Raw genomic sequence first — 13139 nt, forward strand, 5'->3', positions numbered from 1 at the left:
AAGTAAGCGCAGTAACAATGAAATATAAACAATAGTCTCACCAATGTAAAGGTCAGGGACGTAGATTGCTCATGCGGGAATGGGGCCCCCTGACAAAGACAGTTAGCCGAAACGTACGTTGGGGTGGTTGCCATTCCCGCACGATCCATCTACCTCCCTTACCTTTACATTGGTAAGCCTACAGTTTATATTTCATTGATACTGCTCTTACTTTATAGATACTTTGTATTACTATTCTTTCTTTTTTCTTTCTCTTATGCTCTATGCTATTGTCCCTAATACCAATTTTGTTTGCATGTTGCTCTCTAATTGATTTTTTATTATGCATTATTATAAAAAGATATACTAACAACCAAGCAATGGGCTTTCTTGTTGACTTTTATTTGTTAATACTAAAGAAGTTTGGCATACAAGGGTTAAATAATTGTGAGACTGCAGTCATCCATAAAAGTAGCATTATATATTGAATTTGGAGAAGCCACTTCTTATATTAGTTCCTTTGGGCTATCGTAATTATTCTTGTTTGATTGGTTTAATGTAAACAGCAGAAAGTTTATAAATTTTGCTTATAAACCTAATTTCCATTGGGGTTGAATCATTTTGAATGCAATTATATGTTCAAAGAGCCTCGCTCATTAGCTGTTACTGTAGTTGTGAGAAGTCTCATAGCTACTGTATTAAAAAGGGTCTGTCTGGGAGCCAATGCTTTTAGAGCTCTTTAATATAAAAAACAAAAATATTAAAAAGTTTACAAGACCCACATTTTATGAGGTGCTGGTAATGATTTTCGGTATTTTGTTTGTTTGGTATCCTACAACTATATTTTAGATTTAGTTCACAAATAAATAAGAGAAATTGTGGCCCCTCCTTCCTGGATATTATTTAAGAATCTTTTTCCCGTGGTTTACAGCGATGTGCCAACAGACTTCGAAATGGCTAGTGCTTAAACAAATGATAGAGTGTGCCGCCCATGAGTTATAAGTGGAAAAAATTGACTTAATTGCAGTTTTATTCAAAATGTTATGTATATAACAGTCACATAAGCTTCAAAGAAGGAATAGTTTGACACTTTGGCATAGAACATGCTATTCCACATAATGTACAAAGCACACCCAGGCAGATGCTGACATTATATTTTATTATTGTAAAAACAATACCTGCTGAATGTTAAATTAATTTGTGATATTTTTACAGAGTTAGAAAAATGTGCTAAAATATCCATGGACATGGGACGTTTAAGTAAATAAAACAGTAACTGTCACTATGGCGATAAGAATGCAAACTAGGAGTGCTAAAAATGCAAATAGTTTACAGTATTTGGAATTTTTCTGTTCCTTTTCCTTCTTCTTTAGCAAAGAGTCATACCCAGGTGTATAAATATCTTCTAGCCAATAATGTAAATCATTCGGGTTCTCCTATAAAAAAAAATATGAAATGTCCTTAGTAAAGACTTTAATTCAGAAAACTTGTTGAAATTTTACTTAAGAAGTATCTTTGCATTTCTTAGAAATAAAGGCTTGTTCCCAAGATAGTAAGTTTTTCCCTATCCATTGGATCGCTGGCAGTCCAACCTCTGGGACCTAAGCAATCTTGAGAAAGTGGCCTTTGGAACCTTCAATATTATATAGTCTTTAACAATGAAATTGCAAAACCAAAAAGGAAAGGTCATGGTATTATGGAAATCACAGAATCGAAAGAAATATTAATGATATGCACATGATTAAAAATGAAACAAATTTATCAAAACATCTTGATTTATTCCGCATCAAGTATGAGCATCAGTCACAAAAATGCACATAGATATACATTTGGAATACAAAATATATCCAGTGGCGCTCAATAATATAATGATACTTTAGGGCATGACATTACTGCTATAAGAATACTTGTAAAGAGAGATTTTAGCTTATGTAATGGCCAATCCATGTGATCCCGATGACCTCGACAAGGTGATCTCATTTGCATTGAAAACCTAACTCTAAATGCCTCTATGTGAGATTAAAATTCTGCATGTCTGGGCAGATAGTTTCCTGGCTAAAAAAAGATGGTGGACACACCCTGGCTATAGGGTGGAGTGCTTGGTCAGAAAAAGAAAGAATGCACTACAACTGTATCAGAAAACTGACCAGCAAATTCAATACGTGTGAACTGGCGACAACCAAAAAACCCCAACATAACTGCAAAAGCATATCCAGTGGCACTCAATAATAAAAGGCTAGGCTCCAGGAATGAACACAGCCTGGTTACAGGGTGGAATGCTCAATCAGAGAGAAACACACTACACAAATATCAAAAAGACAGACCCGCACATCCAACAGATGTGAACAGGTGCTAGCTGTAACTAGGCTGTGTTCATTTCCCTTTATAGCTGGAGCCTAGCTGCCCAGACATGTAGATTTTTTTTAACCCAAATAGAGGCATTTGAGTTAGGTTCCCAGTATATAGAGATATACCATGCTGTTCATCACTGGGCTTACATGCATTGACCAGCTAAATATCTTTTTTTTCAAATATTCCTATATCAGTAATGCAATACCAGAGTTTCCTTATTGATTGTTAGCATTCTAGAGTGCAGCTATATGTGTTTTGTAGTTATAATGTGTTTTCAGCTAGCACCTGTTCATAACTTTTGGATGTGCATGTCAGTCTTTTTGATATATTTATAGTGCATTCTTTCTGATTGAGCACTCCACCCTGTAACTGGGCTGTGTTCATTCCCCTTTATAGCCAGAGCCTAGCTGCCCAGATGTGTAGGTTTTTAACCCAGATAGAGGCATTTGAGTTAGGTTCCTGGTATATAGAGATGCGGGTCAGTCTTTTTGATATATTTGCAGTTTTCTGATATAGTTATACCTTTTGAATGCTTTGAGGTTATTATTGGTTTTCTAAGGAATACTCTACCACTCTGAATGCACTTGGACATGCAAATCATCAAATCATCAGGATCCAGAAGCTGGCTTCTCACCTTGCAATTGCTGACCAATGTTCTCTCAGTTGTGCTTGATGAGAGACAAGTCCGGAGACACTGACTTGAGTCAAGAGAACAATCTGACATAAGCACCTCAAAGTTAACTGGCAAGAATAAGTATCACATTGGAAGCTCAAAAAGGTACTCCATGGAGATAAAAAAAAATCTAAAGGCAATGTCTTCAGAAACTATAAAGATGAAGTCCATAGTGCTGTTCCCCCCCCCCTCACAGTACCTGTAATTCAATTAGACACTGAAGCTGCTTATTGGTGCCCCCCCTTCCTTCTGGGACCATACATCACACATCAGGGGACGTGGCCTACTCTTTGTTGTTAGTAGCAGCCAGCCCCCTGATAATATCTATTTCCCTGCAGTCCAAGAACAGTGGGGTTTGAGGGGTCATAGCCTTTTACCTGCTGTTGGTAACAGCCAGCCCCCCGATAATGTATGTTTCCCTGCAGTGCAAGAACAGGGGGCATAGTGGGAGTGTGGTCATGCCTCCTGTTTTCTGGAGGAAAACACCTCTAAACTTCCTCTAAACTGGAGGAAAACAGATATTATCAGGGGTCTGCCTGTTACAGCATAGAGCAGGTCATACCTCCTGATGTGTGATGTAACATCACTGTAAAGAGGGGGAGCACCAAAGAGCAGCTCCAGGGTCAAAGTGACTTTCAGATACTGTGAAGGGAAGGAATAACATTTTGGATTTCATCTTTATAGTTTCTGTTAGCAAGGCCATTAGAAGAGTTTTATATCTCCTCAGAGTACCCCTCTAAATAGGGCATTGGCACCCCTATTGATTGTGGTTCTGTCATTGGTTGGCAACAGCAATTGACTTATAAGCAGGACCCTTATTTACGTTTTCATGTTTGGACATATATCAGCAACCCAGCAGCAGCAGTACACTCTGTACAGTGGACTATCAGGTAGAGCCTAGCACTGACTTCCATTCTGTCTTCCCTGATTCTGCCTTCCCTGCTGTCAGATCTGCCCAATGAAACAGAGGCAGATGACCTGGGAGTATGAACAGGTATACCATAGTTGGACTTTTAGAACTCCTTTGGTTAATAATTAGAGAATTAAAAAAACAAAAAAGAGTTTCACACATAGGAAAAACATACATCTGGGTGCATTTTATAGAGTTAAAAGGAGTCAAGGATGATTTTTAATATATTTTACAATTTATTCAGTATTACAAAATTTAATATTCCTTATGATGCACACCTTGGCTTCTGCAGTAAGGCTATGTCCGCACGTTGCTTTTTACCTGCTTTTTACCTGCTTTTTTGCTGCTTTTTCAACTGCAGCGTTTAATGCCAAAATGGTTGTGTTCTGCTTTTCAAGCAAAGTCTATGGGAATTTGGGTTTCTTGTCCGCACTATGCAGTTCAAACTGCAGCCTTTTTGTTGCAGAACTTTGGTCAAAAACTCAGCTTTGCAGTGCAAAACCCAAATGGCAAAAACAATTGACATGTTGACATCTTAGCATTCCCATAAATCAGCAGTAGTCTCATCTTGGGTCTGAAGTATTTCATTTTTGGTTTGATTTGTTGTATGAATTATTTTGGGATTTAATTTGGGGCCATTTTAATTTAGCAGTATGTGCTTGGATTTGAATCTATTTACATTGCTATATTGGCAGCAACTGGGATCAAGAGGGAAAAATGCGTCAACAGTAGAGATGGGCGAATACTAAAATATTTGGGTTCGGATTATTCAACTTGATTATTTCGCCCTACCTGTATACGTCACCAATAACGGATCTAATGCAAGTCAATGGGAAAGTAAAATAATTTTCTGGCGAACATTCCCAAGATGTCTGGCAGGGCTGTGAAAATTCTGAAATGGATGGAAAAGTGCTGAAATTGGATGAGAACAATGTGGAGAAGATGCCTGGATGCATCTTTGAAACAGGTCTCTTCTGAGAACATTGCATCCCCCTAGCTGTGCGCTGGTTTTCAAAAATGGAAGTTCCCCACATCAGTTTTTAAAAAAATTATTTAATTAAATAATTATAAAATGATATTGGCTCCTGCCTATTTTTGATAATCAGTGCAGATAAAACTGACAGCTGGGGACTGGTATTTTCAGACTGGGAAGATCCATGGTTATTGGGCCCTCCCAAGTCTAAAAATAACAGGCCACAGCCACCCCACAATTGCTGAATCCATTTGATGTGGCAATTGTGGCACTTTACCTGACTCATTCCAATTGTCCTGGTGTGGTGGCAATCCAGGTAATATATGGGGAGGATGTCAGCTGTGATTTGTCAAAAATCACAGCTACCATCAAGCCCTGGGTTGGTAATGGAGAGGCATCTATGAGACCCCATTGCCAACCCTGCAAGTAAAAAAAAAAAAAGCACAAACACACAAAAATCCTTTCTTTTAAATAAAAGAACAAAAAACACACCCTCTTTCATCAATTTATTAACTCCCAAAACAACACCGCAGGTTTGACGTAATCTACACGACATCCCACGCTGATCCTAACTCTGCTTCTTATGGAGGCCATAGTGAATAGTGACTTTAGAACATGTGACTGCTCACCCTCACTTCTGGCACACACTGAAAGCAGTGTGGAAGCTGCCAAAAGTGACATCAGGCGAATTCAGTGCTGGACTGTCAGAATGCGTGTCTGACGATCCGGCAATGAGTTTACCTGAGATCATTTCTGGTGGTTCTCACTCATGGTACCCTGTGTCAGCCGTAAGCTGAGACCTTAGGTGGACGTGTCAGGTCTGCAGTGCAAAGGAAAACACTGTGGAAAAGAAGCGCAATAGGGTCTTACCCCAGAACAATGGGGGGGAGTCAAGGAGGGTGATCTTACTCACCTATAGGGGTTGTGAAAGTCACAACGCCTATAACAGCATATTAAGAAATCCAAGCCACGGCAGCGGACCCAAAAATGGCAGATAACAGAGAGTAGTAGATAGGGATATCAAACCGCGCCACTGACTCAGCCGATCCAGGAGATTATGGATTGATGTTGCTTTTATTCATTACACAGATCAAGTCAACGCGTTTCAGGAGTCACAGCTCCCTTCATCAGGACAGACTGGCAAGCAAAACAAATCTGTTTTGCTTGCCAGTCTGTCCTGATGAAGGGAGCTGTGACTCCTGAAACGCGTTGACTTGATCTGTGTAATGAATAAAAGCAACATCAATCCATAATCTCCTGGATCGGCTGAGTCAGTGGCGCGGTTTGATATCCCTATCTACTACTCTCTGAGGTCTGCAGTGCAGTCAGTCCTACCGTCTGGCACTGAGCACTCCGCCCTTCAGCCAGAGCATTTTTATTTAGTTTGATCCTAACTGCCTATTTGTTGTAGGTTTTTTTAAACCAGATAGAGGCGTATTAGGATAGAATCCTGACAAAGAGAGGTACGCCTTGATGTTGGCTGTCAGGCTTACACGAATTAGCCAATTTGTAAACCAAGTATCTCATTTTTTACAATAGCAGCAATGCACTGCCAAAATTCAGATATTTCATGTTTACAGATTTTAGCTTTTATGTTCACTGTGCTTGCCAATCACATTACTGCAAGTAGAAAAGATGGCTACAGATTTACTGTGACTGACAGGCAATCACCGCATGTTTAGTGGCTGAAAATCAGGTACCAGAAATGTGGGCAGGGAATTAGAACCTAGGCAAATACCAAAATACTCAACGAGTAAAGGAATATTCCGAATACCTCAATATTCGTGCCAGTAATGAATAGAACCGAATATATTCACTCTTCTCTACTCAGTAGTAAACTGTCATCTTCAGAAAACATCCTGGCAGTTAGGTTAAAATGGGGGAAAAGGTAAGGACAATATCTACAGAGTATACATCACTTCAGGGTAACTAGATTTAACTGTGCTGAATTCTGTTATATGGTTTGCAGAGTCCTTGTGTAGAAATAGTATTTATCAATATAAGGTCACTGTTTGGTGGTATCTTGCTATACCTTACCACAATGCTTATTTTCAAAACTCTTTGTTTTTCTGGCCTACAATAACTGGATAGTGCCATTGACACAACTAGTTCCAGCTACATGGTAAGCCCTTTTTTATACTTCCTCACACCTAAAAACCCTAGATTTTTTTAAGGAACCCACACCCTTGCCTACCTTCATATAGAGAGAGAGCTTTGGGTTTGGTAGTTGACTGTCATAATCCTGAACGGTCCATGATGGTTGGTTCTTCTTTGTTTCAACCTTATGCTCCTTCGGTATATCCTCATATAGTGGGTTACTTTTAATTGTAGATTTCAAGATTTCTGGAGTAAAGTGATCAACAAGTGTTTTGTCAAGTACTGTTGAGCTGTTCATTGTTGATGGCTGTGGAGGTTCTTTGACATTAGCGGTATCTCTCTGCTTTAAAATAAATATTAATGAATGCATGTCACTCTTGATATGGAATATTCTGTTGCAGTATCATATACATTAATACATGTAAAACATGGTTATCATTTCAAGTTATACTATGTTAATATGGTTTGCCTATATTTACAATAATAATATTTTTAAGATGTCCAATGGATAACTAAGGGTAGCTGTGTGTATATAATCCCCAAAAATATATCAGATCTGATTCTTTTTCAGCTTGTTTATCATAAAATCACATTTAGTAGTATAGTTTTATAGTCTCATCCCAATAAAAACAGGCCAAAAACATGCACATTATTTGGGTGTATATTTAGCCAAAACAATGGTCTGGGCTTTAAAATAATAACTCAGCTGTATAATTGAAGTTTTTTACTTGCATATTCAGTATATATCCATAACTATACTAAAATATTGAACTTACTTTGTTAGATCTATAAAAACAACTGTGGAATCATTGAGGTCTTATTTAATTATAATTTGCTTTATATATTTTTTTGTTGTTTATTTTTTATTTTAATTTGAATTGTGTCAGTACTAGAGATGGGTGGATCAATTCTCGGGACTCCGGTCCATCAGCTACAGCTGCAGTCTCTGGCTGCTTGAAATGAAGTTTGCGATTCTCTTACTTTCCAGGATTCCTAACACGGCTGTTGATTACCCAGGCTGGCACGACGTCGTCATTGTGACATAACACAAAGATGACGTTTCTCAAGCCTGCGTAATGAAGAGCCCAGGTAGAGATGCCAGAAGTTAAGAGTCTCTAACCAGGCTGTGTTTATTCTCCTTTATTGCTGGATCCTAGCTTCCCAGACATGTAGGTTTAAAAACAAGATAGAGGCATTTGAGTTAGGGTCCCGGTATATAGAGATATACCTTGTCACTGGTTACCGGGCTCACATACATTGACCAATACATAAGTTAAGTACTGTATCTTTTTTTTCAAATATTACCAAAGCAGTAATGCAATACCAGAGTTCCCTTATTCATTTTTAGCATTTTAGAGTGCAGCTGTATGTGTTTTGTAGAGGTTAAGTGTCTCCCATCTGGTGACCAAAGACTACAGACATGGGCAATGGTCCGAAGTCCTGCGAATCAATCCACCCATCTCTAGTCATTTCAAAAGTGGAATGTTTAATGCAATGGTTGAGGTTGCATTTGGAAACATATGGAAGTACACAGTCATATAGAGTATGGTTCCATACCTTTCAGCCATGCTTTTGAGGATTTAAAGGGAACCTGTCAGGTCCAATATGCACCCACAACTACGACCAGTTCTGGGTGCATATTGCTAATCCCTGCCTAATGGTCCCTGTATACACTAACATAGATAAAGAGATCTTTAGAAAAGTATTTCTAAAGATCTTTTATCGTATGCTAATGAGCGAGGGGACTAGTCCCCTGGGCGTTAGTTCCCCTGACTAGTCTGCTCCATTAGCATGTTAGTACGCCCATGTGGGTGTGCTAACATGCTAAGAATGTTAGCACACCTTATTGTATTTAATTTCAAATAAAGGATTTTTTGGTGTTTATGTTTATTTACTTTCACTTACAGTTTAGTGATGGGGGTGTCTCATTGACTCCTGCCATCACTAAGCTACGACTTAGTGGCATCTATGGTCTGCCATTAACTCCTTATTACCCCGATTGCCACTGCACCAGGGTAATCGGGATAAGCCAGGTAGAGTCCCGGGACTGTCGCATCTAATGGATTCGGCATTTTTGGATGGCTGCTGGCTAATATTTTTAGGCTAGGGGCTCCCCATAACGTGGGGATCCCCATCCTGAGAATACTAGCCCTCAGCTGTGTGGCTTTATCTTGGCTGGTATCAAAATTGGGGGGACCGCACGCCTTTTTTTAAATGATTTATTTATTTTACTGCATGATATAGACCCACCCACCGGCGGCTGTGATTGGTTGCATATATGAGATATCGGTCACTCAGCGTGGGGGCACTGTCTGACTGCAACCAATCATAGGTGCCGGTGGGCGAGGGAAGTAGTGAATATGAGATCAGTGGCATTTTCAGAAGCAGGATAGGCTGCGGAAGCAGTGTGACAGCTGTACAGCGCCGCACCAGTGATCGGTGGGTATGAAGAAGGAGAGAGGGAGATCGGTGTGAGAGAGAGAGATCGGTGTGGGGGGGGAGATTGGTGAGAGAGAGATTGGTGAGAGAGAGATTGGTGACAGAGAGAAAGATCGGTGAGAAAGAGACCGGTGAGAGAGAGAGATCAGAGAGAGAGTGAGACGGGGAGAAACCTGCGACACCTCGATCATTTCAATGGGTGGAAAATGCAACCAATACTCACTGAAGAAGTGACATGCTTTTTTTTTAGGCATCGATTTTGACAAATATTTGACAAACAAAACGCTGCCTAAAAAAAGCAACGTGCACATGGAATTTTCTGACTTTTCATAAAGTTCTCTGGGGAAGCACAACGCATGTATTTTGTTAATGACACAGTGCAGTTTTAAACGCAGCCAAAACGCAGGAAAAAGCACACGTGCGCACATGGCCTAAAGATCTCTTTATCTATGCTAGTGTATACAGGGACGGTTAGGCAGGGATTAGTAATATGCACCCAGAACTGCTCGTGGGTCTGGGTGCATATTGTGCCTTACAGGTTCCCTTTAAACATGTCATTAACTGGATTTTTGTAACAATTCCTATATTTAAAATTATAGAATTGTATTTTGCATTATGATATGACAGGATCAACATATACCGTACATAAAAATGTTAAAAAATATATGGCTCTGTCACATTGGTGTTGTAAACTTTTAGTGGGTTAAATGATGGACATAAAGGCAAAATTCCAATGAACCTCGGTGTGAATTGCATATTTCTATGACAGAACACAAAAATGGAAAGCACAGTGCAGTTATGATCAAAGCCTATAAAGCAAAATATACTATTATTTAGTAGTTCATCTGTTTTATTTATAATATACTAAATTGTACTTCTTACAACATGATGTACAGTTCTTATTCGCATGAGACTTATGGGACAACATTGTTATGAGTAATGATAACCTTTATTTTTACTTGGAGCGAATAATTTTTTTTTCTTACAAATGTAATGCAGTATATACTGTATATAAAAATGTGATATATGAGAAATACGTCCTTTTCCACAAGAGCTGCATAATTTTTTCTAGAATATATTTCTTAATCTTTTGTAACTTGGAAAAAATGTAATGTATATAAATACGAGCACATAAAATGTCTCGCTCTGACAGATTTCATGCCTGTAGCACCAGTAGATGATTAGGCTTAGTGATGACCTTTCATTTCACTGCCACATTTATGTATATAGCCACACTATATTCATTTCTTATTGTACTCACCTGTAGATAAACCCTGTTGTGCCATTGTCTTGCATGTAAAGCAGCAGAATTTGTGAATAAATTGTTCACATCCAAACGTAGGAATTTGTCTGGGTGGTTGTTGTTTGGCAGAACAGAGAGATCCATGTTTCCAGCTCATCGCATGAGGTACGCCATATAACCAGGCTACAGCTGCTGCAGAATACAGTCTGCATTCATTATTCATATGGGTTGTCATGGACAAGTTACACTGTAAACCATTGCTAGTCTAGATTCCACCCTGGATTAGTTTGTTTCCTAACACTAAGCGGTACTTTGCATGCTGCGACATCGCTAGCCGATGATAGCGATGCCGAGCGCGATTGTACCCACCCCCGTCGCACATGCGATATCTTGTGAAAGCTGCCGCTACGGCAGCTTCACACACACTTACCTGCCCTGCGACGTCGCTCTGGCCGGCGACCCGCCTCCTTCCTAAGGGGGCGGGTCGTGCGGCGTCACACGGCAGGCGGCCAATAGAAGCGGAGGGGCGGAGATGTGTGGGACGTAAACATCCCGCCCACCTCCTTCCTTCCTCATAGCTGGTGGAGGCAAGTAAGGAGATGTTCCTCGCTCCTGCGGCTTCATACACAGCGATGTGTGGTGCCGCAGGAACGAGGAACAACATTGTACCTGTCCCTACAGCAAAATTATGAAAATGACCGACACTACACAGATCACCGATTTACGATGCTTTTGCGATCGTTTATCGGTGCATCTAGGCTTTACACGTTGCGACATCGTTACTGGCGCCGAATGTGCGTCACTTTCGATTTGACCCCAACGACATCGCAGTAGCGATGTCGCAACATGCAAAGTACCCCTTAATGTTTCTAATAATGTTAATTTCATGTCACAATTAGTGGATAATTTAAGTAACGTGAACAAGTAAACCACAACTATAACTGGAAATTGGGTCGACTCTAGAGACTGATAAATTGAAATTTTCCAAAGTGTTCTTCAACACCAATTCTTTACCCAAACTCCAATCCTCAGGGCCCCAACAGGTCATGTTTTAAGAATTTTCTTAGTATTCCAAAGGGACAGAAAATGTGGCAATTTCGGATGTCCTGATAATAATTCCATGAACTGTTTGGGGTCCTGAGGACTACAGTTTGGGAAAAACGTATCTGTACTGTTCCCCAGGGATGTGCAAGCAGGCAATGAGTACACAAATGCAAATTAAATTAGGTCAAATCCCCTGAAATGTGCTGGTCCTGTTATATTTGAACAACTTGTGATCCAATTTGAGCAGGTAACATTTCACACATTGCTGAAAAGATAGCAAGCTCATACAGTATAACATCAGGTGTTGACATGTGGGCATCTCCATAATGCCTTGCAGCTAATATATTAAATGAAGAACAGCCTATCGGGGGGGACTATCAAAACCACTGTAAAAGATGTGAGCAGGGAAAGCAGTGGTCATATTAGGGTTTTATAACCTATGGATCAAGATGCACAGGTCATCATTACAGATAAAAGTAACAAGGCCTAAATCAAAGTGTGCTGTCCTATGTCAGGTCTGAATATCATAGATGGTAATAGTAGTTTCCGTCTGTGAATAATAATACATGGACTCAAGGGATATGGAGGTGCAGGACCTGCATTGTCAGTGAATTGATTGTTTGATCCATGGTGTCCTATGATGTGACAGATATGACGGATAGTATCATGCAGCATAGAAATTGGAGCATGTTTTACTTTTAAATCTGCCATTGGTACAGTAGGTGATGAAGGCTGCTTGTGACTTATTGAATGTCATGCTGAACAAAGGGCTGGTAAGACATAGTACAGCGTATTCCCCACTAGGTGGCATCAGAGTAGTGAAGGAGAGTCAAAGTAACACTGTAACAAAAAGGAGGCTGAAGTACAGCAGAGTAACTTCAACAGGTAGTTCACAGGTGAACCACCAGGGGGCAATAGAGTAGTCAAGCCCTCAGCTGTCTGCTTTACCTCAACTGGTTATGAAAAATAGAGAGGATTCCATTCAGTTCTTCAATTTGGCATGGGGTTTTTGATCACCAGCCAAGGTAAAGCAGACAGCTGGGGGTTGTATTTTAAAGCTAGGAAGGTCATTTGTTATTTGTCTCTTTCAAGCTTAAAAATAGCAGCCCGCAGCTACCCCAGAAGTGTTGCATCTATAAGATGCACCAATTCTGGTGCTTTGCCTGGCTCTTTCAAATTGCTTGTAGACGGAGTCACCTTGTGCTCTTTCTTGCCCAATTTTCAGGAGTATACGCTTTCTGCAGGCGGATACCCAGATGTAGTAAACTGGGAATATCAGCCTACAACTGTTGAGCTTTAAGCCTGCTTTACACGAGACGACCGATTGTGCGATAGCACGATCGATCGTACCCGCCCCCGTCGTTTTTGCATCACAGGCAATCAGTTGCCCGTGGCACACAAACTCGTTTAACCCCTGTCACACGTACTT

At 40.1% G+C, this 13139-nt stretch overlaps 1 protein-coding gene across 2 annotated transcripts; it reads right to left on the reverse strand.

Moving 5' to 3' along the window:
• Window positions 1-773: 773 nt before the first annotated feature.
• On the reverse strand, window positions 774-10825 carry MINAR2 (membrane integral NOTCH2 associated receptor 2). Of its 2 annotated transcripts, none has more exons than XM_075341864.1 (3): window positions 10685-10825; window positions 7082-7324; window positions 774-1415 (listed from the first exon to the last, which is right to left on the reverse strand). In XM_075341864.1, exons 1-3 carry the CDS (start codon window positions 10808-10810, stop codon window positions 1236-1238), a joined length of 549 nt encoding a protein of 182 aa, XP_075197979.1. In that variant the 5' UTR covers window positions 10811-10825; the 3' UTR covers window positions 774-1235. The 2 variants fall into 2 exon arrangements, with proteins under 2 accessions (XP_075197979.1, XP_075197978.1); XM_075341863.1 differs by having other exon boundaries at window positions 7082-7327.
• Between the last annotated feature and the right edge of the window lie 2314 nt (window positions 10826-13139).

This window comes from Anomaloglossus baeobatrachus, chromosome 1 (assembly GCF_048569485.1).
Source record: "Anomaloglossus baeobatrachus isolate aAnoBae1 chromosome 1, aAnoBae1.hap1, whole genome shotgun sequence".
In the NCBI taxonomy this organism is placed as follows: Eukaryota; Metazoa; Chordata; class Amphibia; order Anura; family Aromobatidae; genus Anomaloglossus; species Anomaloglossus baeobatrachus.

Excerpts from the sequence above, each read along its gene's own strand:
- MINAR2 (XM_075341863.1), bottom strand. The coding sequence starts at position 10,810 with ATGGATCTCTCTGTTCTGCCAAACAACAACCACCCAGACAAATTCCTA. Across the intron at positions 7,328-10,684 it reads ACAACAGGGTTTATCTACAG|CAGAGAGATACCGCTAATGT; the intron begins GTGAGTACAATA and ends TTTATTTTAAAG. Across the intron at positions 1,416-7,081 it reads AGCTCTCTCTCTATATGAAG|GAGAACCCGAATGATTTACA; the intron begins GTAGGCAAGGGT and ends TTTTTTTTATAG.